The sequence below is a fragment of the Crocodylus siamensis genome, chromosome 15, assembly GCF_052110815.1.
Source record: "Crocodylus siamensis isolate JL-2025a chromosome 15, ASM5211081v1, whole genome shotgun sequence".
Lineage (NCBI taxonomy): Eukaryota > Metazoa > Chordata > Crocodylia > Crocodylidae > Crocodylus > Crocodylus siamensis.
This window is the reverse complement of record NC_143409.1, coordinates 40,763,732-40,789,038: the sequence shown is the minus strand read 5'-3', so window position 1 is coordinate 40,789,038 and position 25,307 is coordinate 40,763,732. Positions and strand designations below refer to the sequence as shown.

Genomic DNA, 25,307 nt, shown 5'->3' with positions numbered 1-25,307 from the left:
GTGTAGACCAGAGGAAAACTGGGGAACTCCACACGTTCAAAAAGACCTGCTGCTAGTCTGTGCCCCATCCTCTTACCCTTCTTGACTCTCCCTGGCCAGTATATGTAAGAGTTTGTGTTGTGCTGTGATGGGTAGCCAAACAGACTCTGGGATAAGTGTCTGAGTTTTGGGGTGTCAGCAATAAAAGGTCAGGCTGCAGACCTGTCTCTTGCCTCTTGTCTACTAGCCAACCTACTAGTTCACCTGTAATCCAGGTAACAGAGATGCACAGAACAATTGCACCTTTGAACTGAAGATTCACATATATTCATGTTTATTGCTTCTCAAGTCTTCTTCCCTGGCTGTGTGCAAAAAGTCCAATGCTCTAGTGCATTATCAGGGCCCCATGGTGTCAGGTGCTGTACAAACCGGCAGCAAGAGGCAGTCTTTATGCCAAATTGTTCACAGTCTTGCAGCAAGAGCTAAAGACAGCTGACAGGAAAGAGGCTTAGAGAAAGGGAATATTTTGCCCAGAGCCCACAGGTGAGGGGCAAAGCTGGGAACTAAAACCAGGTCTATGCAGTTCTCAGGACAGTGACTGATCCCTTGAGCCACTTTCGCTCTCCCTTTGAAATAATAAATAAAATGTCTTTGCAGCTTTTTTTTTTTTGACAGGGAAGGGGGCAACTCAGAAGATCTCAGATTTTAGAAAGAGGCTTTGCCTTGTCAGAAGCTCTGACTTACAAAACATCACTGCAGTCGGCCTTTCTTGTGATTGCCAGAAGGGATGCATGAGTCCATTAAAAAAACCCCACAAGTTAAAGTTACTTTCAATCTTATCTATGAAGCAACAGAACTTTGTTATTAAAAGCCCTTTGAAGTGTGTTTTAAGAGCTCAATTACAGGCCACAATACAGAGAGAAATCAAACTTTCAGATAGGAAATGCTTGCCGAACAGCAGCTAAGTGGCCATTTGGGGCCTGGTCCTACTCCCATGAATTACAGGATTCACCAACTGCATTATCTGGCATGCTGGTGTTTTTGTAGTTATCTAAAGAAATGCACAGTGGAAAGACTTTTTCAAAATGAACTAATTGTTTCCCTTTAAATAAGTGACTTTAAAAAAAATCATGCAAAGTGTCTTATCAATGTATTCACTCCATTCTTTGGTGGTATTGACACTTCCTGACAAGCAGCATTTATGGCAGGAATAAACTATTATGTTGATTCAGCATTTAAAAAATGTAATCAACTTGCCCTCTTGCACTGATTAATACTACATAGCTCAGAGGTCATTCTCAAGGCACTTTGGCAAACAGGTAGGAGCTCAGGAAGGAAAAGTGACCTGACTTCAGACAGCTGCTGGAGGAACTAACTGGTGCCTGATTTTGGCAATCTTAGCTGTTGTTGCTCCATATAACTATCTAGGCTGACAGTGAAATGGTCTCCCGTAGGATCTCATCCATTCATCCTGTTCAAAAAGGAGAGGAATTTTGTCCAGGACTGGATTTCTGTAACAAGATGCTGATCCCATCACTCCAGCTGCCTCAGATACCTTTAGAGCACAGACAGGATAACATATGAATGCTGTGTGACCTCTTGCAGGGGTTAGGAAATACCTCTTTGGCCCTTTGTGTGTCTAAATGATGCAGAATTCATAGACTTTGAACAAAACCTGCAGGCCAGAGACTCTGCACCTGTAGGGCTGGAGGGGAGGAAGTGGACAGAGGACAGAGGCAGGTACCTCCTGCCCCCTCCACCCAAACCACCATGCCCTGCTGGGCGCATCTCCTTGCTAGCATTAGTTCAAACAGGGAGTCTCCTCCCTCGCTTGCTCAAAGGGCCTTATGGCTAGCAGCAAGCAAAACTCAGGGGCATCTGAACCTCAAGTCTCCGGGCTTGGGCATGCAAGTAGGATGCCCACCAAAGGTTTTGGAAACATCTGAAGCCCCAGCTGTGGGTGGAGGAAGTTTGCTGGTAGCAGGGCTACTTATGGTTCTGGGCACTGGGATTTGGAATTCATATTGGCTAATTTGGTCTCAGATACAAATTACACAAAAAAAAAAAATCAAACATCTCAATTTCCATGTCACCCAGTAGCTGCAAGATAACCTGGACCCCTCCTCTCTCCTCCACCCAAACCACCATGCCCTACTGGGAGCATCTCCTTTCTAGCATTAGTTCGAATATCTCAGTTCCCATGTCACCCAGGGAGAAGTATCTTCAAGGACCTAAACCATTTGGGAGTTTAGAGATCAGTTCCATCCTTTGAAAAACCCTAGGGTTCATGTGCACATATGCCTTCCTTGCGGAAAAAGTCTGAGTGACCAGTCACCTGTTTTCTGCCCCATTTCCAGTTCCCATGTGTAGCCCCACACAAAGTGCAGGGCAATGATGTGACCTGCAGGGAACACTCAAAGCCTGGGTGCCTTTACTGAAGATCTGGATGACTGCTAGGTTATTTGTTAAAGCTCCTTACTGGAACTGCACACAGACCTCTAGGCTTCCCCTTCCTGTGTGCACAACAAAAGGTGAAGCAGAGGAAGATGAAGGAGTAGTGTGAAATGAACAGAGATTCAGGCTGGACCTGTAAGGAGCTAGAAAGAGAGGGGTGAAAGGAAAACAGGGAGGAGTGGGGGAAGAGACCATATCAGCCAAAGCAGTAAGTGAGCAGGGCAGGGAGAAGCATTACAGCCTCGAAGCTGGGAAGGAAGGGGATGCAGACTGAGAAGAGGTGGGGAAACAAGAGAGGGGGGTTGAGATGCTGGGTGGAGCATTGGAAGAACAAAGGGAAGGCAAAATGGGGCTGGGTACACTTCCCAAGTACTGTGTGAAGGGAAAAGGCAGCCTGAACTCCTCCTCAGTCCTAGCAAGCTGTCTCCCAGGTTAAAAACTACCACACAAGCCAGATTGCAGGCTGCTTCTACTTTTCCAGATTTTATTCACCCCCAAAATAGAGGGTGCTACACTAAGTGATAGGAAGATCCTCGGAGAGAGGTACCAGCCAAAGCAAGGAGATGAAACGTCCCCAGAAATGAGCAAGGTGCATCAGAGAAACAGCCACTCTTTCCCCTTCCAAAGGATGTCCCAGGAGCGAATGATTTCATGTCCTATCTGGCTAGTTGGAGAATGTCCTTCCCCGAAATTACTCCTTTATAGTAGTAGGCAACCATCGATTTTCTGGATCATGGTGTACATATAAGAGGTCTAAGTCAGATGCCTGATAAATCCATTTGTGGCTTAAAAGGCCAATTAAAGAGCAACACAGCTTCTTACAAGTTTCATAGTTTCATGGTTGGTAGGGTCAGAAGGGACCTGAGCAGATCATTAAGCCCGACCCCCTGCCATGGCAGGAAAGAGTACTGGGGTCAAATGACCCCAGCAAGGTGTCTATCCAGCCTCCTTTTGAAGACTCCCAGGGTAAAAACAAGCACCACTTCCCTTGGAAGTTGGTTCCAGATCTTAGCCGTCCTGACAGTGAAGTAGCGCCTCCTGATGTCTAGTCTGAATCTACTTTCAGTCAACTTATGGCCGTTGTTTCTTGTTACTCCCAAGAGTGCTCAAGGGAACAAGGACTCTCCCATTGCCTGCTGATCCCCCTTGGCCAGTTTATAGATGGCCACCAGGTCCCCCCTCAGCTTTCTTTTGTGGAGTCTGAACAGGTTCAGGTCCCTCAGCCTCTCCTCGTAGGGCCTGCCCTGCTGCCCCCTGATCATGGGACTGAGCTTCCCACTTTATTTTCAGGATCTTACACAGGCATCTCACATGGAAGCTGTTCAGTCTAGCATATGTAGTCCACATTTCTGAACCATAAAGCAAGACAGCACAAAAGTCTTGTAGAGTCATATATTCACCTTCATTGATAGTTTGCTGTTCTTACATGCACATTTCTGTAATAGCCCTAAATTCTCAGCTTCTTTTCTATTTCTGTCAGTCAGTTCAGTCTGAAGGTCAAGATTCCTGCTGATCATAGAGCCCAAGTAGCAAAAATTGTCAACAACACCAGAAGATTCATCCTGATGTCAGGCACTGGTTCTTCCACCCCTTGGTACATGATCATAGTCTTCTTGATATTAATTGCTATCCTGAAGCTCTTGCATGATTCAGAAAATCTGCCCAAAGGATTTTGCAGGGAACATTCACTGTGAGCAACCAAAGCTGCATCATCTGCAAACAGGAAATCTCTCAGAACCAGGTCTTTCACCTTGGCATCAGGTCCCCAGGACCCAATCCAGCCTGCAGACAGACCACACACCACTTCTGTGGCCTATAGAGCCAAGAAGTCAAGCAGCATGGGTCTAGGGAAAACCTGTTCTATAAATCAATGGCTTCAGACAAGAGAGAGTCACAACCCACATCACAGCTGATGCGGCAGAGAGTGTGTGCTGGCAAGAAAAAGGATGTTTAGTGCAAGCATCCTCCATGGAGGAGCATGACTTGGTTAGTGGAGAGTTATTTGAGTCCAGACAGAAGTTCAATCTTTCTCATCCCAGCACCATAGGTAGGATGGTCTGGCAGCCAGGCTGAGGTGGAGAGGACTGCAATGTCTCCTGCCTTTCCTGGGGTTTTCTAAAGGAGGCAGAGCCAGAGATTCACTGAGCAGCCCGGGGGCACCTGGAGCTGCCCTCCAACTCCACAGACAGGGAGCTGGATACTCATAGGTGCAGGAAATAAGCTGTTCACAGAAGCCCAGACAGGGAAATGGCGACGCTTCTCCATTGTGTGTAGTCTCTGGTGCCGGAGAAGGTGCGTACTGCAATGGAAGCCTTTCCCACACTCATCACACTTGTAGGGTCTCACTCCCGTGTGGATTCTCTGATGTATCATCACATGGGAGCTCTGCCTGAAGCTTTTTCCACAGTCAGGGCATTTGTAGGGTTTCTCCCCTGTGTGGGTTCTCTGATGTCTGACAAGGTGCGAGTTGCAGCTGAAGATTTTTCCACAGTCTGGACACACGTTCTGCCCCTCTGCCATCTGCTGCGTCTTAGTCATGTGTAGTTCACTGGAGGCTCCATTCTGGTGGGTGATTGATTTACCCTGTTCCTTCCTCATGAGGGTTTCCGTCTGTCGCTCTGTGCCAAGGTCACTCCTAGAGGCTTCTCCTTGTGCACAGTCACTCTCTCTGGGTCTTCCCGGTGACCTCTTCTGTGGTTCCACCTGCCAAGGGCCCTCCTCCTGGGGATTGTCCTCATCATTCTCACTCATCCCACTGACCGCTAGGAAAGGGAAAAGATCCAGAGATGAGGCATTCTCAGTGCCAGGAGACAGGAAAGCCTCTGGAAGCAGGCAGAACAAACAAAAATAGGTGTTGGGGAAATAGGATCTGAAACCCACTAAACCCTCAAGGGAAAGGGGACAAGTTGTCCTCCAAATCCCATCTGAACACTCAAGGGAAGGAACCAGTGCTAGATGTAGATCAGGATGGCACAAAGACTTCTGTGGGATCTGAACACAGAGTACCTGCTGGCCATACAGCTGATTTGGGCGAGATGAGGCCAAACCACAGCCTTATGAAGAATCCTAGCTAACAACTTTGCAAACACATGGTTTAGAATAGTGGGGGCAAATCTTTTCAGCAGGCGTGCCACACATTGGCCCCAGACCTTCCCCGAGTGCCTCTCTGATCCCTTTCCCCTGCCCGGTCACCTGTTTTGCTTTCTGCTTCATGCCTAATCTGCTGTTCTGCTTTCTGCTCCCTTTCCTATTTGCTACTGCCACGTCACCAGCATGCCACCCCTGCTCTACAGTTTAACCCACCCCTTACCTGCATGGATCCAGTTCAGGGGCTCCTTTTCCTCAGAGCCCTGGAGATCCAAGACCCATGGATCTTCCCCCTGCTCCAGCTGAGACACCACATCAGGTTTGGACATCAGAAGTCCTGCATCAGATGAAGAAAGCTTAAGAGAGGAGCATGAATATACACTTGAGCAACACATATTCAGAAATATATTCCAGCCAATTTACAATAGTAATTGTAAATTTACAATTCACAGAGCCATGTGTGTGTGTGTATACACATGTGTGCCCTAGAGTACTTAAAAGTCTAAGCAGAAAAGGGAAATTCAAGATACTCAAGGCTTTGTGGCCTCAAGATCCATGATTTAAGTAATCCAAAAAGCAACCAAGAAGAGGGAGGCATGCAGACAAAGTTATTCAGAACTGGCTGCACCTGCCAGGAACAGAATGAGAACCAGAGTGGCAAGGAGGGCACGAGCAGGGCTGTGCTGCTGACTTAGGCTTGGCCCACACTACAAAGTTATAATGGTTGACCTTTCTTGGCATGTTTATCTGCATCTACAGCCAGGGCACCTCGAAGGTGGCAAAACCCCAGGTTTACATCAGCAATTTTAAACCACTTCCCTGAACCACTGAAGCCTTCTACCTTAAGGCAGCCAAGAGAGGCAGCTTGGCCATTTTATCTGTGTTCTCTCTGACAAGCACTTTTATTTGATGTTCTCTGATAAAAGAGTTTTTGTTTTGGGATTCTGGACTCTGATATAATTGCTCATTTATTTCACTATGTGCATGCACTTACAAGCATCCTTCCTTCCCTCACTTCTCCTGTCAGACCAAGCTGGGCTACAGGCTGACAGCTTGAGACTTAAGGCACAGGAGTAAAGTGCTCCTTTATGGCTGCCCAGTCTTATTGCATGCCAGTGTTTGCTACTCGTACCCCATGCCCTTAGCTGCTCAGACGTATTGGACAGTGGTTCCACCTCCCCTTACCTGCTCTTAAGACTAATCATTTAGAAATATACCCCAGAGACGAGTTCTATGCTGGCCAAAGAGTGAGATGGGATCTCATTTCCATCTCTGATCCTTACTTTCATGGGTGACTGGTGCCTCCCGAGTCTGGGGGGGGCACCAGATCTCCAATGGGGGGGTCCCCCAGTGGCAGATTGCCAAGCCAGTGGCAAAACCGGAAGTGCACTTCTGCTGGCACTTCCAGGGGTGCACGGCCAATCTCAGGAGGTGCACATGGACCAACATGCACTCCCTACACATCACCAACACTCACTTTGGAAGGGTATTTGCTGGGGACAGTCTCTCTCACACAGGTTCAAGGAAGTTTGGGGCTCATCAACAAAAGGGATCAAGAAGAAATTCGGAATGGGAACCAACTGGCATGCTTCAGACACCCCACAGCTTCGAGTACTCCAGGGGGACGGGAGTCCTTACCTAGTGATGTCACAGTCTCATAGTTCTCCTGCATGACATCCCTGTAGAGGGCTTTCTGACTGGGGTCCAGCAGAGTCCACTCTACCTCTGAAAAGTACACAGCCACCTCCTCAAAGGTCACCAGCATCTGAATCAATGAGAGCCCCACACTCAGTACCTGCTGCCAAACCCTCAGTCCCACCAGCACAGGCACAGGCAGGGGTGGAAAAGTCCCACAAGGCCACAAGAGAGCAGAAGACTTCCCTGCTGAGTAAGGGGAATTTCTGTACAAGTCAAGCTCTCATTTGTCAGCACTGATGACATTCCTAGCCCACTGGGATGAAAGAATGATCCCCTATAGGGCTCCAGCACAGTTATGTTGGCACCCAATATAGAAACATCTTTGGCATCTTTACTGCTGAAGTCAGCAGCAAAATGACCAGCTACTGCTCAATTGTCTCAGAGCAGTTCTTGCGAGCCGTTTCAGCAACCGTGACTTTTGCCATCAACATGTGGATTCCCATCTGTTCCTGCCATTCTGCCTATAACCTGCTGGCTCCAATCATTGGATACACTCTGAAAATGGCCAGTCCACAAAAGACCAATATGGCCACCAGCTAATACAGTCACTCCTTTAGCTCAGGTGAAAACATCTGCTAAGTTTACCAGAAACACATAAGCACACACTAATGCAAGGTTGAGATGAAAATGAATCCAGGGCCAAAATGTTACTGATGTCCCATTCACACAAGCTCCTGTGTGCACTGGAGCTGCCAGCATTGCTGTCACCAGCACACCTGGAGTTTTCCTAGCACAGGCTGGGCTTCAAGAAACAAAGGGCCCTTTCTGATCAGCAGGAAGAATTTCTGCCAAAATCTGTATCTCGTGAAAAATGAATGCCATTCCTAGCTATTCTGGCTGGGAAGGCAATTCAGACAGGGGTTCCCATACTACCTAGTTCCAACAGCACTTTTTTTAGGTAGACTTGAAAGCACCTTCTCTCCATTTTAGGGCTGCTCCAAGACTTCTGCTGCTTTTATGCAAACCATCTCTGATGGATATCTCCAGGGTTGCTCTTCAGAGCTCTGTATTTGCAAAACCGATCAGAACCTCACGCTGCTGCTGCTATCAACTGTGAAACACAGAGCAAGCGCAGAAATCTGAGAGTAGCTAATTAATATAGGAGAAAGGCCCAAAACCAGAGTGCTTACAGAGGGTTAGGGCTGCAGAGATCCTCATACAGATGACTACAGACTTCACAACATTGATTCTATAGAGATGGATACTGGAGATGGACAGTACCATCCACGGACAGCATCCTAGGTGAAATCTGGCACTCACACTACCCAACACCTGCATGTGTGGTGGTTCCTCGTCTCTAATGGGTGCATCTTTATCATTTTTGCACCAGCCTCTGAGTAAGCCTGAGGCTGTGAGTAGTAGGAGTTTAATACATTTCTGGCCTCTGGGTAAAGGTCTTGGCTTCCATTTCACATACAGCAAAGCATCCAACACTCCTCAAGTTTTAAGAATCCTAGCAGTTTTGTCACACTTTGTTCCCTCTGCCCTTGCAGGACTTTGTGCCACTTCTATTCCATTCCCACTTGAGAGTCCCCAAAAAAATCACTGACCTGAACGAACTGTGGAGCAGCCATTGCCTTTTCTTCTCCCCCAGGAGCATGGGATGATCTGGAGCAAAATGTGGGTGTTATCTTATAGCCTGTCAAGGGAAGAACAGCAATTTTGGGAGCTTTCAGGAAAGGCTTTAATCCAGGCCACACCCAGCTTCCAACCAGACTTTTCCCTTGCAGAGATTTTCTAGACCACTGATTCTCAACCGTTTCAGACTTGGGATACCCCTTGGGAAATGCCATTTCTTTGTTTTTACTTATTTATTTTTGCCTACAGAAAAATAATAGAGCGGTTTTTTTCTGTTGCAAACACCTCAAATCATAACAGTGGATTTCTGCTTGAACTCTCTGGGTCTAATCTTGTGAATCACGTTTCTAAGCCTAACAGTGCTAACACTGTGTGGCACCCCATGGCACCCTTGAAAGGATCTTAAGGCATCCAGGGTGCTTTGACCCCCTGATTGAGGATCACTGGGCTGCAACTCTCTAAACACTTGGTCACTTTCTTACTGCATACGTGTCCTCTCCCATCAGGATTAACCCACTGAGATTTTTAATTCACAGTGCAAGTATTAGAGAGAAAACAGTAACATTTGCTATCAGAGACTAGTGTCATACTGAAACTTCAAAAAATAATAATAACTGTTCCATATAGAGGCAAAGATAATAGGGAGCTTTGCCATTTTGTGCTCTCTTGGGGCCTGTGGGCAGCCCTGACACAATCTTGCTTCCTAAAACTAAAATGCAACTACTACTGCCACCACCACACAGTTTTCTTATTTTTCCTCCTTGAACACAAAACATTATTCAAGCATCTCTTCCTGTCACTGCTGGAGTGAAGGGAGCCACCTCCCTCCATCCCTGCAGCTCAGCAGCTCTCTCATACCCTCACTGAAGAGGAGAATGTTAAATGCTGGAAGCTAAAACCTGCTTGTTGAAGTGCTTGGGCATAATTGCTACGAGAACAGATCAACTTTATAAAACCTTTCAACTTTTTTAAAATAAAGTTTATAAAAAAGACTAAAAGGTCACAACCTACAGCAGTGACCCCTGCCCCTGCTTTTTATAACTCACTATTAAAAATATCAGCTATGAAGCCTTACAGGCTTCTATAAAGATCTATAACAGGGGTAGGTAACGCCCGGCGTGGGTGCCAGTGGGGCATGCAAATACATTTTGCTTGGCATGTGCACCTCGGGGGGGACAGCAGGGAAGGGGCTGAGGCTGCACTGCCACAATAAGGATTGGGCCCCTTGTGGCCCCCCAACCATCCACCCCTGCCACACCAACATCTTACAAGCCGAGTTTGCAGGTGTTTTTGTCACTCTGTCCAAAAACATTGCCGACCCCTGCTTTACAGTCATCTGGAGTAAACTGCCCATAGAGGCATTTGGTTAATGCTGCACATCTGATGCAGCTCTATCAACCCTTTCTGTTCCTATTTCATTACCAAAACATTGTGATGATACAGGGGATGGACTGCTCACAGGAGAGCCGTTCCTGAAGATCAGCAAGGCTTTTACTTTCCAGATAAATGTTTCCAGAAGGACACCCATACCAAGGCATGCATGTGTTAGACAGAGACATATCTATGGAAATACAGCCATGTTGGAAGCCAAAGTATTCCTCCAACATCTGAATGCTCCGGTGGAAGTGCTGAGTCAGATTACTCAAAGCCCTGATTTTGCCAAGAAACCTATATGGGGGCATTTCGGGGAGGCTGTCCTGCTTACAGGGAAGAGGGCTTTACTTGAAAGGGATCCCACACAGCTACGTGCAATGCAGCTCCTTTTAGAGATGACACATCTGACAAACACTCCTCCCATGAATCTTCCAGCAGTAAAACCCCTTGCCCATGGCTGCAAAGCCTGAAGGGCCCCAGGCCTGGTGCTGGGGGAGGCTGACCATGGGGACAGATTGTTACAATGCCACTCCCTCCATTACCTCCTCACCAGCAGGAAGGGATGAAATCCATATTTCATACTGCCCCTCCTGCATTTTTCACCCCTAGCCCCCCTGCCAACTCTGCACCCACACAGACATAAGGGATACCCCACAAGGACCCCTTTTCACATCCTTATTCACATGCGTTTCCACTTTCTACTTTGGCAGATCCTAACTGGAGCTGAGGGCAAAAGCTTCACTGCTCTTAACACAGCTTCAGCTCCCTCTACATTTATTTTCCTTAACCCAGAGGCTGCAGGAGCTAAGGCTCCCAGGGCCATGTATACAGAGTCCCTGTCCTACCCATCCCCGATGCCTTCCCGGAGATCCTTCCCTATTACCTGACTGCCCTAGAGCCAAAGCAGAGTCCCCCCTGGGCTGGACACAGAGAGGCTGTCATTAAAGTCTCTCCCCAGCACAAACCCTGCTGGAGGAGCAGCACCAGCTCAACCCAGACTCCAGAACATAATAGAGGAAGCAGCTACAGGATCCATGTGACTCGGAAGTTCAGCTGAAGGGAGAAGGGGAAAAAAAGAGAGCTGCTTCCTCTCTGAATGCAGCAGACGGAGCCCTCTGATGGCAGCAGCTAACTAAAGTCATAAGCTGGGCAGAGAACCAGGCTCAGTCTGCACCCAGAAATCGCACAGATTTTGTTCAGATGTAGATGTGTCTAAATGAGAAGTGAAACCCAATGAACTAAAGGTGTGAATTTGGACTACACAATTTAAAATGCATTTAATGGGGATAGCATATGGATACTGACGTTTGGAAAGATGCTTTCATTAGCTTTCTGTGGACACAATCTGTCTGTTTCCAGATCGAACTTGTCTACATAGGAAAGTTGTTCAGTGATTGAAGGGCCAGAAGGGATCATTGCAATTACTTGCTCTGAGGTTGCATCTGCATGAGGCACTAACTGCGCACTAGCCTAATTCTACTGCACAGTAGCCTGCAGGGCAAAACCTGTGCTAGAAAGCTACTGAGCAGTAGTATTAATAGTAATGTCACTAAAAAAGCTGTGCAGCGGTGCTACTGCACAGTAGCACCAATTACTTCACATTGATTTAGTATTTGGTTATGCAAGTACTAAGTGTAAGGTGCAGGAATGACAGCACATTAATGCACATCTAGATGCACCCTGATGTCCTGAATCACACAGATCAGAAGACTTTGCTGGCTTAGACCTGTTTGAAATGGAGTGTATCTTTCAGGAAAGCATGCAGCTTTGATTTTACAATTGCTAATAATGGAGAATCAACCACAACCAGTAATTAATTTTTGTGGTCTAAGTTTTTTATCTTATTACTAGTCTAAATATCTCTAGTTTCACCTTGAAACCACAGATGTTCATTTTAATTGATCTGTTACTGAAAAGCTGTTTTCAAAATTATATTTCTCATAAAGATAATCTCCTCTCCCCTTCACCTTTACTTGATAAGCTAATCAGAGCAAGTGCCTGAAATTTTCTACAGCAAGCTCTGTTTTCCATTACTTCCAGTCTGGTGAAGTGAACTTGGATTCACACAAGCTTGCATGAGAGCTCTCTATGTATTTTCTTTTTGGTTAGTCCACAAAGGTGTATATCTACCCTGTCTTCTGATATGTTAGTCATGCTTGTGGCTCATTCCTGAACCCTCTCCAATGTGTCAACAGCTTTCTTGAAGTATGGACACCAGAGTCTAGATGCAGGACTCCAGCAGTGCTTGCACCAGTGAAAAATGCAAAGACAAACCTCTCTACTTATATTTGAGCTTCCCAGATGCATCCAAAGCTCAGGATATGCCTTTTGGCCAAAGTATCACAGGGGGAGCCAATAATCAGCTAGTTATCCAGCAGGACCTCCAACTGTTTTGCCAAATCATTGCTTCCCTGGAATGACTCCCTGGTCCTATAAGACCTGTCTGTACTGTTTGTTCCCAGGTGAATGATTTCATCTTTGGCTTATTTAAAATACATATTGTTTGCTCACTCAGTGACCATTTATTTTATTAACTACTTCCCCCAAACTTTGTTTTCTTCAAAACTTCTCAGTCTTGATTACTTATTTTCTTGGTTATTGCTACAGGGCCTGTAAGGATGTAAAGCTCCTCTGATGATTCCTCATTCTCAACAATATATTGAAATGTGCCAGTTACCAGTTTTTAACCCCTTTAGTGGGTGCCATATATTGATTTGGTTGCAGAAACAGGTAGTCTCTCTCTCTCTATATATATATATATCCTTCTTTTAAAACATTCACTGCGAAATGAGTCCATATGGAGAAAACTACTACAATTATAACCTCATGTAGATAAGCTTAGTTTGCGTGCATACTGCCCCACTTTGCTGACACTCTTAAATTGGTTTGTGATGTATATCAATTTAGGAAAGTGCCAGTGCGGCCAGGGAGAAGCATAATTTAAGGCTACCTCAATTTGTTTCCCACCTAATCCGTGTCTTTTTTATTTTCAGTATACCCAGACAGTTCCCACCTGCATGCTTTCAGGCTGTCTTATATCAATGACCTCCAATGTACCTTCACGTAGGGAGTCCAATGCTAGTATGAATGTTTTCTCATGTTTTCCCTGAAAGATTGTACAGGATAGATCCTGGCTGGCACCATAGGCCTACATGGAGAATTTGATCATTGCATTTGTTAAAGCAGCCAAAGCTTGTGCCAAGGTGAATCTGGAGCTGGAGGCCAGAGGTATGGTAGGGATAACCCAGCTCTCCTTAACCCACAGCAAGAATTTTTAATACTCTGTGGTCTTGATTCTCTCTACCTTGTTATAAAATTAAGCTTTGTACCAAAAGAACAGAAAAATCTTAGTGAGGGGCATAAGGGGAAATTTGCCCAGCATGGTGAAGGAGCCAAGGTTCAGAGGTTGGGAAATAAACCCAGGAGTCCTGATCCTTAGCCTGCCTCGTTCTCACCATTTTCCCTTCCCATGCCTAGTGATGGAAGCCACCTGTTCCTCCTTCACAGCCCACCCCATTCTTATTTTCTCCCAACTTCCCCTGGTAGGTACACTCTCCTTGATTCACTGCATTAGGATCTTGCCTCTCCCATCTAATATGAGCAGTTTTCTCAGCAAGAGCTTGATTCTCTGTCAAAGGCTGCAGGGTTGGAGCTGATCTAAGGTGAAAAGATGCCCCTTCATGTCTCATTGCAACACCCACCGCATACTTTGCTAGGGAGTGGGCAGCCAGTTGCCTTCAACTCTGCTGCAGGATCATACACAGTGCAGGACAATGATCTTATCTACAGAGGAAGCTCTAAACGAAGAGTGCCTCTACTGATGTTAATGCTGGGCAACCTTTAATAGAGCATTTACTCTTCCTAATTGCCCACAGGTTTCCCTGCTACTTGATCCTGCCTGCATCACAGTGTAAGGATGCCTAGTACTCAGCAAAACAGGAACAAGGCTTGAGTTTGAAGAGAGAATGGAGATGCACCCAGGCAAGGCCTGGAAAGAGATGGAATTAAAGGGAAGGAGGAGAAAGTGGTAGATGACAAAACAAGGAGCAATGGTCTCGTTGCAGTGAGGAAGGTTTAGGTTTGATATTAGGAAAAAACTTTCTCACTTGGAGGGTAGCAAAGCACTGGAACAAGTTACCCAGAGAGGTGGTGACTTCTCCATCCTTGAAGGTTTTTAAGACCTGGCTAGCCAAAGCCTTGGCTGGGATGATCTAGTTGGAGCTGGTCCTGCTTTAAGCAGGGAGTTGGACTAGATGACCTCCTAAGGTCCCTTCCATCCCTCATTTTCTATGGTTTTAAAGTGCTTAAAAAAGGAAGGAGGTGCCCAAGGGGAATGGAAAATTTTAACTCCAACCCCAGAAGTTCCAGGGCGGGGTTGGAGTCCAAAATGCTGGGGAAAGCAGTGGTTAATCTGGGGGTAAAGGGCAGAAAAAGCCACAAGTGAATCCCAAGGGCTACATCAGTAGAATGAGTGTCCCAGGTCCCACATGTTATTGTGTACAGCAGGGTTCAAATGAAAAAGAAAAACACAAATCAAGTTCTGGATGGCTTTATTATTTGCAGCTTCTCTTCACCAGAACGAAATAAAAAGGTTCAAAATAAAAATGATGTGAGACTGGTTCTGGGGGAGGCACTGACCAGAAAGCAAAATAAGGCAAAATGTACCCTGAAATGGGCAAAGTGCATCAAAGAAACAACACCCTTCCCTACACCTCCATCATATCCCACCTGGACCAAACTGATCACAGCAAGGGCCTCATGGAGTTTTAGCATGGAAGAACAACCGTCTCCAGGATGGGTCCTTAGTATAGAAGTTGGTGCCAATGGGACAGTACAACTGCCAGGGACAGCTACCAAGTCATTCTAAGTTAAGATATTAAAAAAACTACAATAGTGGATGTTATGTAAATACCCAGGTTATTTCCTCAGAGATAAATAAGCTGGCGCCATGATTCTCCCCAAGCACATGCTCAGACAGCACTTATTGCAAAATCCAAATGTCAACAAGATAGGACTTCAAAGCTGCTTCCAGTTTGTCTTGAGGAGTCCTACATAGGTAGAACACCTAGTTACTCTTTTGGTTCATTATACTCTGAAGGCATTTTCACCAATCATCCAACTCTCCAGTCACTGAATGAAGTGGCCAGGGGTGCCTCCATTAGTTGCTGAGAGCTGCAGGGTTCATCACACCTCTTCAGACTGTAATGGCAATCTGTGGATTGCCTAGCAAAAGATCCCTTACCTTTTTCCCTTCCTGATAAGCAGCTGTAGCCAAACTAATGCAGAGTTCACCAGTCTCAGCACCAATCAGCCTCATCTCCCTTTTGCCCAAACATTATTTCCTGCCCATCCTTTCTCTGTCCTACTTCCACTCTTGCAAACATCTGCTCTCTCTGGGGCTCTCCTGATCTCCAGGGCTAGGGATAGACATTCAAAAAGCCTGAGCCTGAATTGATTTAATCTTTGCAGGTTAGTCTAACCTGGATAGGCTGAACCAGTTTGTAACCAGATAGACATTCTCTCTGGACCAAGGGAATTCAGGCACATGCCTGCAGTGGCTCAGGCTAGAAGCTGGAGGGCTCTAGAGCAACCCTCCCTTCCCCTGCACAGTGCTGAGCTACTTACGGAGGTCTGCCTGCACCATCCCAGGCTTTTCCCTGGTGGCTGCTCAAGGGGCAAGAGTGCTGCCAGACCCATGCTAGCACTCTGAGGCAAGTGGGGTCTGCAGTGCATGCTTCTGTTGATGCTACGGAGCTTTTCAATCTTCCTCCCTGCTTCTTTATACTGTCTGCAGCAAATTGACAGGCAAGCAAGCCAGCAGGGGGATAATAACAGTGTTTCTCACCTCATTGGCAAAACAATAGCCTTTCTCCATTTGTTAAAACTCTTCTTAAACAGCTTACCAGCTGACCTGTTGATTAGCTCCAAAATACCCTAAGCAGTCACTGTTCTGTCTGCCTGTCCCAGTGAAATTGGAAACACACACAGACACCTCTCACATTAGCTAGCATACCACATGCCTAGGGTCCATGGGGCTGGGGTCCATGCTGTGGGAGATAGGAGGGATGGAGTGGGGGATTCCTGCTTGAGGTGCAGATTCTCAACATCCAGGAGCACGCGTTGTTCATGTGAACATCTGTTCTGTTACAGGTTTAAATCGATTTATGTGTAATATATGTCCCTAGCCCAAGGGCACAATCTCTGGGGAAACCACTCCATGTGAAATAGCTACAGATAAGTGCAGGAAGTCAAGCTAATGGTGCTGAGACTGGTCTCCAGCATGAGAAGGATGGCTTAGCTCATATATCCTGCAGGGCTGAGGGCTTATTTAGTGGAAGGGGTCTTCAGTCCAGGCAGAAGAGTTTTTAGAGCAGGCAGGTTCCTTCCTCTCCCAGCATCAGACTGGGAGGAACCAAAGGGGCCTGATAGCAAAACCGTGGAAAGACAAAGCTGATTAAGGCTTCTCCTGCACTGCCTGTGAGTCAAAGGAGACAGAGCCAGAGATTTACAGAGCAGCCTGGAGGCACCTGCAGCTGTCCCCTAACCCCACAGACAGGCAGCTGGATACTCACAGAAGCAGGAAATGCACTGTTCACAGCAGCCCAGACCGGGAATCTGCAGCGTTTCTCCATTGTGTGCAACCTTTGGTGCCGGAGGAGATGCGGGCTCTGATTGAAGCTTTTCCCACACTCATCACATTTGAAGGGTCTCTCCCCCGTGTGGATTCTCTGATGTATGATCACATGGGAGCTCCGGCTGAAACCCTTCCCACAGTCGGGGCATTTGTAGGGTCTCTCCCCTGTGTGGGTTCTCTGGTGTCTGACCAGGTGCGAGTTGCAGCTGAAGATTTTTCCACAGTCTGGACACACGTTCTGTCCCTCTGCCATCTGCTGCGTCTTAGTCTTGTTGAGGTCACTGGGGTCTTCCTCATGGAGGCTGGTGGATTTTCTCTGTTCCTTCCCAACAGGGTTATCCTTCTCCTTCCCTGCTCCAAGTTCACTGCCACTGACTTCTCCCTGCACACAATCATTTCCTCTGGGACTACCCAGTAAAGTCCCATATCGTCCCACTGCTTGAAGCCTTTTCTGTTGGGGATTCTCCTCTTCATTTACTCCTTCACCTATTGAGAGATGGAGAGACTCCAGAGATGAGGTATTCTCAGTGCCAGGGAGAACGGGGTCCCTCAGAAGGAGAACCAAACAACCCAAACAGCTCTTGGGGAAATAGGAATATAACGGTTTGAGCAGGTTGTGACTTCTGATCTAGCAGCTGCTGCCATTGTTTCCCCACTGCTGCATTTCTATCACTGCCACTTCCCCCCATAATATTGCCACCAACCATTCCTTGCTTCCAAATTGCCACTGACTGCAACTAGCTTTGCAGGCTGGATCTGATTGTTTCAGAGCCAGGTAAGGTCCATGGGCCATCAACTGCTGAACCCTGCTCTAACTCCTTCCCCAGAGGAGCGAGAGAAGACCAGGACTGCTTTGGCCTCAACTTCCAGTACAAATTCTAAGAGGAGAGATGCTGCTCCCAGGGATCTGTCAGGCTGGACACAGTCCTTGCCTGCACAAAATGAGGAGGAACTAAGGAAGTGCAGAGAGGCCTTGTGGGAATCTCAGACATCCCTTCACTGATGGATGGTGTACAAATCCATTTCCCCCGCTCCTCACCTGCAGAAGTATATCTTAGACTTCTCCTTTCCTCACACTCCTGGCAATCAGGGACCCATGGTGCATCCCCTTCCTCCAGCTGAGAGACCACATCAGGTTTGGACGTCAGGAATCCTGCTCCAGGGAGAGACAATTCACCAGATGAGAATGAGTTACACATTTGAGTAACAAACATTTGTTTTGGTCCTTGTAATCTCTAGCCTCCTTTCTAGCTGCTCAAAACCAGTTTTTCTCAGCGTGGAAAACATAACTAAGCACAGCTGTGCTGGCAAGTGTGGAGATGGAGGAAACTGAAATGGCAGGGGGTCATTCAGACCAACCCAATGCATGGGTTTTACTAATGAAGGCTCTAACTGTAGAGATACTGACTTACTTTATAAAGCCCATCTCCATGAGAGAAACACAGAGAGGGTTTGAAAGATTAGTCAAGAGAGAGAAAAGGGGGAAAATCCCTTGGCCGTCATCTGTATGAGGAGAGGGAATCATCTCCCCAGGGCCAACAGCAAGAGCCCCACTACGTGAAGTACTTAAAATTAGAATTGCACAGGTCACAAGAAATGCACCACGGAGAACAACCCTGTCTCAGCTAGGAGAGAAGGATGGGATGGAAGCAAATGAGTATGTTTCATCCTGACTCCCATGGAAGCAGTACGAAGGGGGTGGCTCTGGAGACCATGAAGCTGATCCCCCTGAAGTAAGAGGCCAGAGAAAAATCCCCAGCAGCAGCTGTCCCTGGTTCTTCAAAAGCTCTCTAACTTTTGACATCACAGAAGAGCAGGGATCTCTTACCCAGCGAGGCTACGGTTTCATAGTTCTCCAGCATGACATCCCTGTAGAGGGCTCTCTGATCCGGGTCCAGCAAAGTCCACTGATCCTTGGTGAAATACACAGCCACCTCCTCAAAAGTCACCAGCCCCTGAAACAACAACAATTTCAGTCTCAAGACCTGCTGCCAAGACCATAATCCCTCCAGCTCAGGCACATCGGGGCTAGAATATCACTGTAGGCTCAGTCTGGCTGATGGGATAATTTCAAACAGGGATCTGATGCTGTCCCATTACCTCCCAGTAGCCAATATCTGTGGCACCTCTGTTAGTGATCAGGACTTTTCCAGTTTCACAGTTTTCTGGAGCAGACACCTGAAGTGAATCCAGTTAATTTCAGAGCAGTTCTTCAGAGGCAGGGGATACACCAGCACCACCTGCATTCCCGTCTGATTTTGATCGTCTCTATGTATCAGCTGGTCTGCTGTTATATACAGCCTTCAGGTGACTGGCCCAGCAAAAGGTCACAGATTACTGCAGACATGAGCTTATGGAGTTCCTGCCTCAGCTCACGTGGAAGATGTTAAAATGCAATGGCAATAGACAACAACTCACTGGATATGCTAGAACTTCCAGTAGTCCTGGCACCAAACTTCCCTAGCACAGATGAGGGGCGAAATTTCTGCAGAAATCAATGTCTTACAAATCAATGTCTTACAAAAAAGAATGCCGCTCACAGTCATTCCATAAAATAAGGATTATTCACATTGAAGCCCTGATGTTGCTGGTCTGCTTTCCTAGATCTGCGTCAGGTGGGTCTTCTTCAGATTTCAGTGCTATTCCAGATCCACCTTGACTCCCAGGTAGCTCATCAGAGCAAGCTAGAATCTGATCAAAATCTCACTCTACTGTTGCTGTTACTGGGCTATGAAACTCTGGTGAGTAGCACAGGCCTCCCCTTTTGAAAAGAAGAACCTGCAAACTGCAAGCCCGGTGGGGTAGAGGAGCAGAGACTTATTTTTTTTAAAGGAAAATTTTTCATGTCCCAAGTCAAATCAGCCAAATCAATTCCAAATCCATTCAAGAACCACATGTGGCCCTGCTACCAGCAAGCATCCTCCACCCTCACTTGAGGCTTCAGATACTTCCAAATCCTTTGGCAGGCATCCTATGTGCAGGCCCAAGCCCAAAGGCTTGGGGTTCAGATGCCCCCAAGTTTCACTTGCCCTCAGCCATATGGCCACAGTAGCAAGCTAGAGAAGAGATCCTCACAGAAATGGCTCCAGACTTTACAGTACTGCTACTAGAAAGGGACAAACACTGGAGACGCAGCCCCTGACCACAGATCACAGACAGCATCCTGGCAGGAATTCCAGCAGTCTGACTATATCTAGCAGATGAATATGGGGAGATGGGATTTCTTCACTGGTTTTACTGGTGGGGTCCACCCTCTAGCTAACTAGTAGGTTTGGGGTTCCAGGTAGCAGTAGTGGAATACATTTTTAAGTCCCTGATTAATTTGAAAAGAGCAGATGTGTCCTTATCTGTAGAACAGGAAACAAATACAGTGAGATGGTTAAAACTCCCATCCTTGCCCACATCTATCTCCTGCTATTTCTCTTTCAGAAATCAAACCTTTCCACAGCGCCCTACCTCAAGGAGATGTGTCGTTTCCATCTGCATCATTCAGGAAGGTGGGATGGTTTGGAGTGAAATGTAGATGTGGTTCTGCAGGCTGCTGGGAAACAAAAAAAAAGAAAAAACAAAGAGGGCAATTTCAGGAAGAACTTCAGTTCAGGTCACACCCTGATCCTCTGCTGGACTGCCATACTAGAAAAATATTTGATCACTTCATTAAAGTACTGCCACAGCTTCCCAGATCAGGACTAAACCATCTAAGACATTGTTCTCACTGTCTCCTCATCACCCGTAACAGAACAAAACAGAAAGCTGCATAAGTATTTGAAAAAAGGAAAAGGGGAAAACAATGGCAGGGCACTCAGTGGAGTTCATCAGCCCTCCCAGAGGGGAAATGACTCATCAGACATTGCTTCTGGCCAGACCAAGAAATTGCCACTGTTCAATAGGATGTAAAAAAATCCAGTTTTGGAGGGGAATCTTTTAAACTGCTGTTGGATCATTATAGAAATTAGGAGTGAAGGAAGTATGTTTTTACATCCCTCAGAAATGGACAGGCTGTTGAATCATCCAGCTCTGCCATGGATCCAGGCAGCAGACCTGAAGGGCATCACTATGATGGGGAAGGGTGGGGAGGATGGGACCAGAATTTTTTTGGCAGGCACGTCGCAAATTAGCCTCCATGGGAGCTTGGCAAAGGTACAGCAGAGGAAAGACAAGTGACTGGCAGCTGGGGATTTAGGGGGAGGACTGGGTTGGGGAGTGAGCAGGAGCAGCAGCAGGAACATTTCAGAATTAAGGAGTTAGTAGAGCAAAATCAGAGAGAATTTAAAGGCAGGATATGAGAATTAGGAAAAGAAAGCAAAATTTGCACTAAGGAGCTCAGTCTAGAACAAGGGTAGCCAACCTGTGGCACAGGCAGTGTCTGCGTGGCATGCAGCAGACTGGGAAGAGGACAGAAAGCACAAGGGCGGATAGGGTAGAGGACAGAAAGTATCATATAGGCTAATATTTTTCTCCTTTCCTTTTTAAATCACCATTTAAAATTCTGGGTTCAAAGTCTCATTGACTTCCCTAAACCAAGGCTGTCTGAATTAAGCTGAAGGCAGTAGGATTTGGCCAGTACTGAGCACCTGAGATAGGGGCAGAAGGGTGCGACTAGAGCATAGCAGGCAAACTGAGTTAAGCTCTGGCTTTTAGCATAACTTTAGGCCTGCCCAGAATGAAGCAATGGCCTCAAGCAATGGCCTCAAGCGGCAGCAGAGGAAATTTGGGTTGGAGAGTAGGAGACACTTTCTGACTGTGAAGGTGGTCAAGCACTGGAACAGGCGACCGAGGGAAGCTGTGGACTTTCCATCTCTGGACATTTTCAAAAGCAGGTTGGAGACACTTGGCTGGGATGGCTTACTCCAGAGGATCTTGCACTGAGCAGAGGGCTGGACGAGATGACCTTGTGAGGTACCTTCTAGCCCTACTTTCCTAGGACCCTACAAACTCCATCCGCACAAGAGCTGATTGCTGCTAATGCAACTCAAATTCTTTCTGAAGATTGGTTTGCAAAGAAGCAGGTTCCCAAGGCCTGAAGCTCCAGAGGCAGATATTCAATCTGGAAGCATTTGAGTTTGCACCCATGCTTACTTCACAAGTCCTCCTTCCCCAGTCCATCTGACCACGCAAGAATTGCAGCATGCAGAAATGCAGCTGCCCGCACATGGAAGTGCCTCAGGTGACTGCTGCATTTGGGGTGCAAATTCAGTCTGAGTTTGAATTCTTTGCATTTCCAAATGTCATTCCCAATAAGAGCCCCAATGACGAATGTTGTGTGTTCAAAAGCTCACTCTACCCCAGCTAGGCAGTAGGTCCAATAAAAGATATCACCCTAAGAAATCCTTGCCTCTTGCATAATTCCTGGACCATCCTGGCTACAATATGACTACCATTTTCAACAAGCTCATTCACCTGACATGCCCCTCTCTGGCCCTTTCCATCTGGGGCTCTCAAAAGTGTTATACCCACTCAGATCTAAGACTAATCCAAGACACATCCAAGACAAATCACCCTGACTTCCCACCGTGCTTCACAAAAGGCTTCCCATCTTCTCCTGCCAGTCCCTAGTACTTCCCTCTCCCAGCTCCCTCTCCCTTACCTGGAGTCTGCAGCTCAGGAATTGGTGCTGGCAGAGCCCAGGGCTGCTTTGGAGGGCCAGTTCCAGCCACCAGAGAAAGTCCCCCCTGGGCTGAGCACCAAATGGCTGCAAGGAAGGACTCTCCCCAGCACAGACCCTGCTGGGGGACCAGCAGCTGCGGAGTGCAGCCTTCCGGAGGCAGCATCAGTGTCTGACCCAGGAAATCCAGCAGAAGAGGAAAGAAGGCTGCCTCATCTCTTAATACAACAAGCAGAGCCCTCTGGTGGTAGCAGCTCCTGGAAAAAATGAACCAGAGCCTGTACCAGGCTGCTGTGCATACAGAATTCATGCTGATTTAACTACTGCCAGATTTTGTCCATACAGGAAGCTGAACATCAAACTGAAGTTGTGACTGCAAAGTGTGTGGAGCCCCTGGGCAAGTTGTGATTCAGAAGGATGTTCCCAGAGGAGGAACGACTGTGAAGGAAGCCGGGGTGTGAGTTTAAAGCACAAGAGGCAAGGCTTTCTTGTGATATGTTTTATTGGACCAACTGTGTATTCGGGGGGAAGCTGTGGGACAAGCTTTTGGATATCGGGTGCCTTTCCTTAGGTTTGAAGGACAATTTAAAGTGGAACAGTCAGTCCACGATACCAGCCTGTGTTGGCCCTTTTAACACAGGAAATGAGCTTCCACAGGGGAACTCTTTGGGAATTGCTATTCCAAAGTTTCCATATTTCCCTGTCTCAGAGCAACTCCCTTTTGCAGACACTTCAAGCAGCTAAACAGTGATCTGTAGCAATTAAGCTATATGCAAACTGGGTGGAGAAAAACATGAATCAGGACTTATAGAGATCACCCACAAGCCAGTTTTCCACTAGTTTCAGTGCCCCTTTCTTTTTAAGATTCTCTGCACAATCCCTTGTTGCAACAGGATCTCAATTCCCAGGGCTTCCTTGAATCCACATCCCCCTCGCCACACACCATAAGAAAAAAACCATCAACACAGACCATAACCCAATGTTAATACAAGTCTTCTGCCTGGCAGGAGGGGCCTACACAGGGAGGTTGGCTCATCAGACTTATACAAGTGTCCAAGACTTCAATTGTGACTGCACAGGGAGATGCCAGGTGAAGTTAGTGTAAAATAGCTCTTTTCACAAAGGGGCATCAGGATTCCCTTGCAAGCAGCCACTCAGAGACCACTGGTTTCAAATACCAGTACTGGGAAAATGATGTTCAAGCTGCCCTCCAACTTCTTTTGAGGATTCCCAGTTAGAAAGAATCTGTGGCATTTCATTAAATTGCACTATTAGTTCATAGAGCTCCAGTGGCAGCTTAACCAAAAATCAAAGGCAGGCAACAGTATGAGGCAGCAACTCTCAAATAAACTGCACTGCTGACTCCAAGTCATCAGCTCACTTCAGACGGCACCTACAAACCACCAGCCGCCTAGTACAACCCCCCTGACCTTGTTTTCTTCCTGCTAAAGCAAATGTAAAGCCCAAATCAGGGTTTGGACTAAAGGACTGCGATTTGGGTAGATGAGGGTGGAGGGAGGGTGCATAGGGGTGCAGGGGATTGGGTGCATTTATTGTAACGGAAAGCGCGGGTTTCTTAATGTGGTTTTAAGATGTGTGATGGTAAGCTCATGATAGAGGATGTATATATATAACTCTCTATATATAGAAATATATTTTAATTTTAAAAAAAAACTGTGGCTGACTAGTGTGGAGAGCTCTTCTGTCTCAGCACCTTCCACCCCAACCCACACTGACCCAAATGTTGTTTCCTAGCCTGCCCTTCCTCTGACCCACCCCCCATATTTGATGTCCCTGGTGTCCCCCAGCCTTCAAAAGGACAACTTCCAGGACAATCTTTCCACAAGAAAGAGCCTGCAAAAGACTTGGCCAATGCTGGCATGAGAGAAAAAGAGAGCTCGTTTGTCCACTGAGGCTGAGGATTTGGTTGCAGGGATGAGACTTCAAATCAGACAGAAGAGTTCCTAGGGTAGGCAGGGGCCTTCCCTTCCCAGTATCAGGCTGGCAGAAAGACAGAGTCACCAACAGCAAAACTATGAAGGAGGAGTTAGCTGGGGTTTGCTATAGGAGACGAAGCCAGAAATTCACTGAACAACCTGATGACACCTGTGACTGTCCCCTAACCCTGGAGATGGGCAGCTGGATACTCACGGTGGCAGGAAATACCTATTCACTCCCTCCCAGGCAGGAAATTTGCAGCACTTTTCCACTGTGTGTAGTCTCTGATGCAGGAGACGATGCTGGCCATGACTGAAGCCCTTCCCACACTTGTCACATGTGTAGAGTGTCTCTCCCACATGAAATCTCTGATGGGTGAGCAGGTTCAAGGACTGGCTGAAGTTTTTTCCCGCAGTCAGGGCATTTACAGGGTCTCTCCCCTGTGCGAGTTCTCTGGTGTTTGACAAGATGAGAGTTGCAGCTAAAGATTTTCCCACGTGTTTTGTCCCTCTGCTGCCTGCTGGATCTTGGACTTGTGGAGGTCACTGGACCCACCCTCAAGGAGGGTATTGGATCCTGCTGCTTCTTTCCCATGTGGGGATCCTTATGCCTCTGCTCCAAGCTCACCCCTAGAGGCTTCTCTCTGTGCAGAACTGTTCTCTCTGCGTCTTCCCAATAACATCTGCAGTTCCACCTAACAAGGCTCCTCTTTCTGGGGACCCTCCTCATTCTCACTCACCCCATCGCCTGGTGGCATAAAGAAAGAATCCAGAGATTAACCAGATCCCAGTGCCGGGAGGGACCAGAGTCTATGCAGCCAGAATCCCACATGCTCACAGCTAGAGAAAAAAATCTTACTAGGCCAAAAACAACAGGGATTATTCCCTGACACACAATGCACAATGCGAGCTCTCAATCCACGTGACTAATGAAGCTCCCAGGCCATTTGGCTGAAAGATG

The 25,307-nt window shown here is 47.0% G+C and overlaps 2 protein-coding genes across 8 annotated transcripts; both read right to left on the bottom strand.

The window, feature by feature from the left end:
* Positions 1-57: 57 nt before the first annotated feature.
* On the bottom strand, positions 58-16,879 carry LOC149852426 (zinc finger protein 2-like). 7 transcript variants are annotated; one of them, XM_090028940.1, is made up of 5 exons: positions 10,502-11,201; positions 8,769-8,857; positions 7,159-7,285; positions 5,744-5,857; positions 58-5,255 (listed from the first exon to the last, which is right to left on the bottom strand). In XM_090028940.1, exons 2-5 carry the CDS (start codon positions 8,790-8,792, stop codon positions 4,549-4,551), a joined length of 972 nt encoding a protein of 323 aa, XP_089885066.1. In that variant the 5' UTR covers positions 8,793-8,857; positions 10,502-11,201; the 3' UTR covers positions 58-4,548. The 7 variants fall into 7 exon arrangements, with proteins under 7 accessions (XP_089885066.1, XP_089885062.1, XP_089885067.1 ...); XM_090028936.1 differs by lacking the exon at positions 10,502-11,201 and adding an exon at positions 10,066-10,171; XM_090028941.1 differs by lacking the exon at positions 10,502-11,201 and adding an exon at positions 16,743-16,879 and having other exon boundaries at positions 59-5,255.
* Positions 14,717-25,307, bottom strand: LOC149852425 (zinc finger protein 2-like). Its single transcript, XM_090028943.1, has 6 exons — positions 24,561-25,307; positions 22,392-22,666; positions 20,261-20,345; positions 18,633-18,759; positions 17,844-17,957; positions 14,717-17,290 (listed from the first exon to the last, which is right to left on the bottom strand). Exons 3-6 carry the CDS (start codon positions 20,291-20,293, stop codon positions 16,653-16,655), a joined length of 912 nt encoding a protein of 303 aa, XP_089885069.1. The 5' UTR covers positions 20,294-20,345; positions 22,392-22,666; positions 24,561-25,307; the 3' UTR covers positions 14,717-16,652.

Excerpts from the sequence above, each read along its gene's own strand:
- LOC149852425 (XM_090028943.1), bottom strand. The coding sequence starts at position 20,293 with ATGATGCAGATGGAAACGACACATCTCCTTGAG. Across the intron at positions 18,760-20,260 it reads AAACGACACATCTCCTTGAG|GGGCTGGTGACTTTTGAGGA; the intron begins GTAGGGCGCTGT and ends TTGTTGTTTCAG. Across the intron at positions 17,291-17,843 it reads TCTAAGATATACTTCTGCAG|GTGAAGGAGTAAATGAAGAG; the intron begins GTGAGGAGCGGG and ends ATCTCTCAATAG.
- LOC149852426 (XM_090028935.1), bottom strand. The coding sequence starts at position 10,324 with ATGGGTGTCCTTCTGGAAACATTTATCTGGAAAGTAAAAGCCTTGCTG. Across the intron at positions 8,858-10,218 it reads TGTATCATCACAATGTTTTG|GCTATAAGATAACACCCACA; the intron begins GTAATGAAATAG and ends TTCCCTTGACAG. Across the intron at positions 5,858-7,158 it reads TGAGACTGTGACATCACTAG|GACTTCTGATGTCCAAACCT; the intron begins GTAAGGACTCCC and ends CATCTGATGCAG.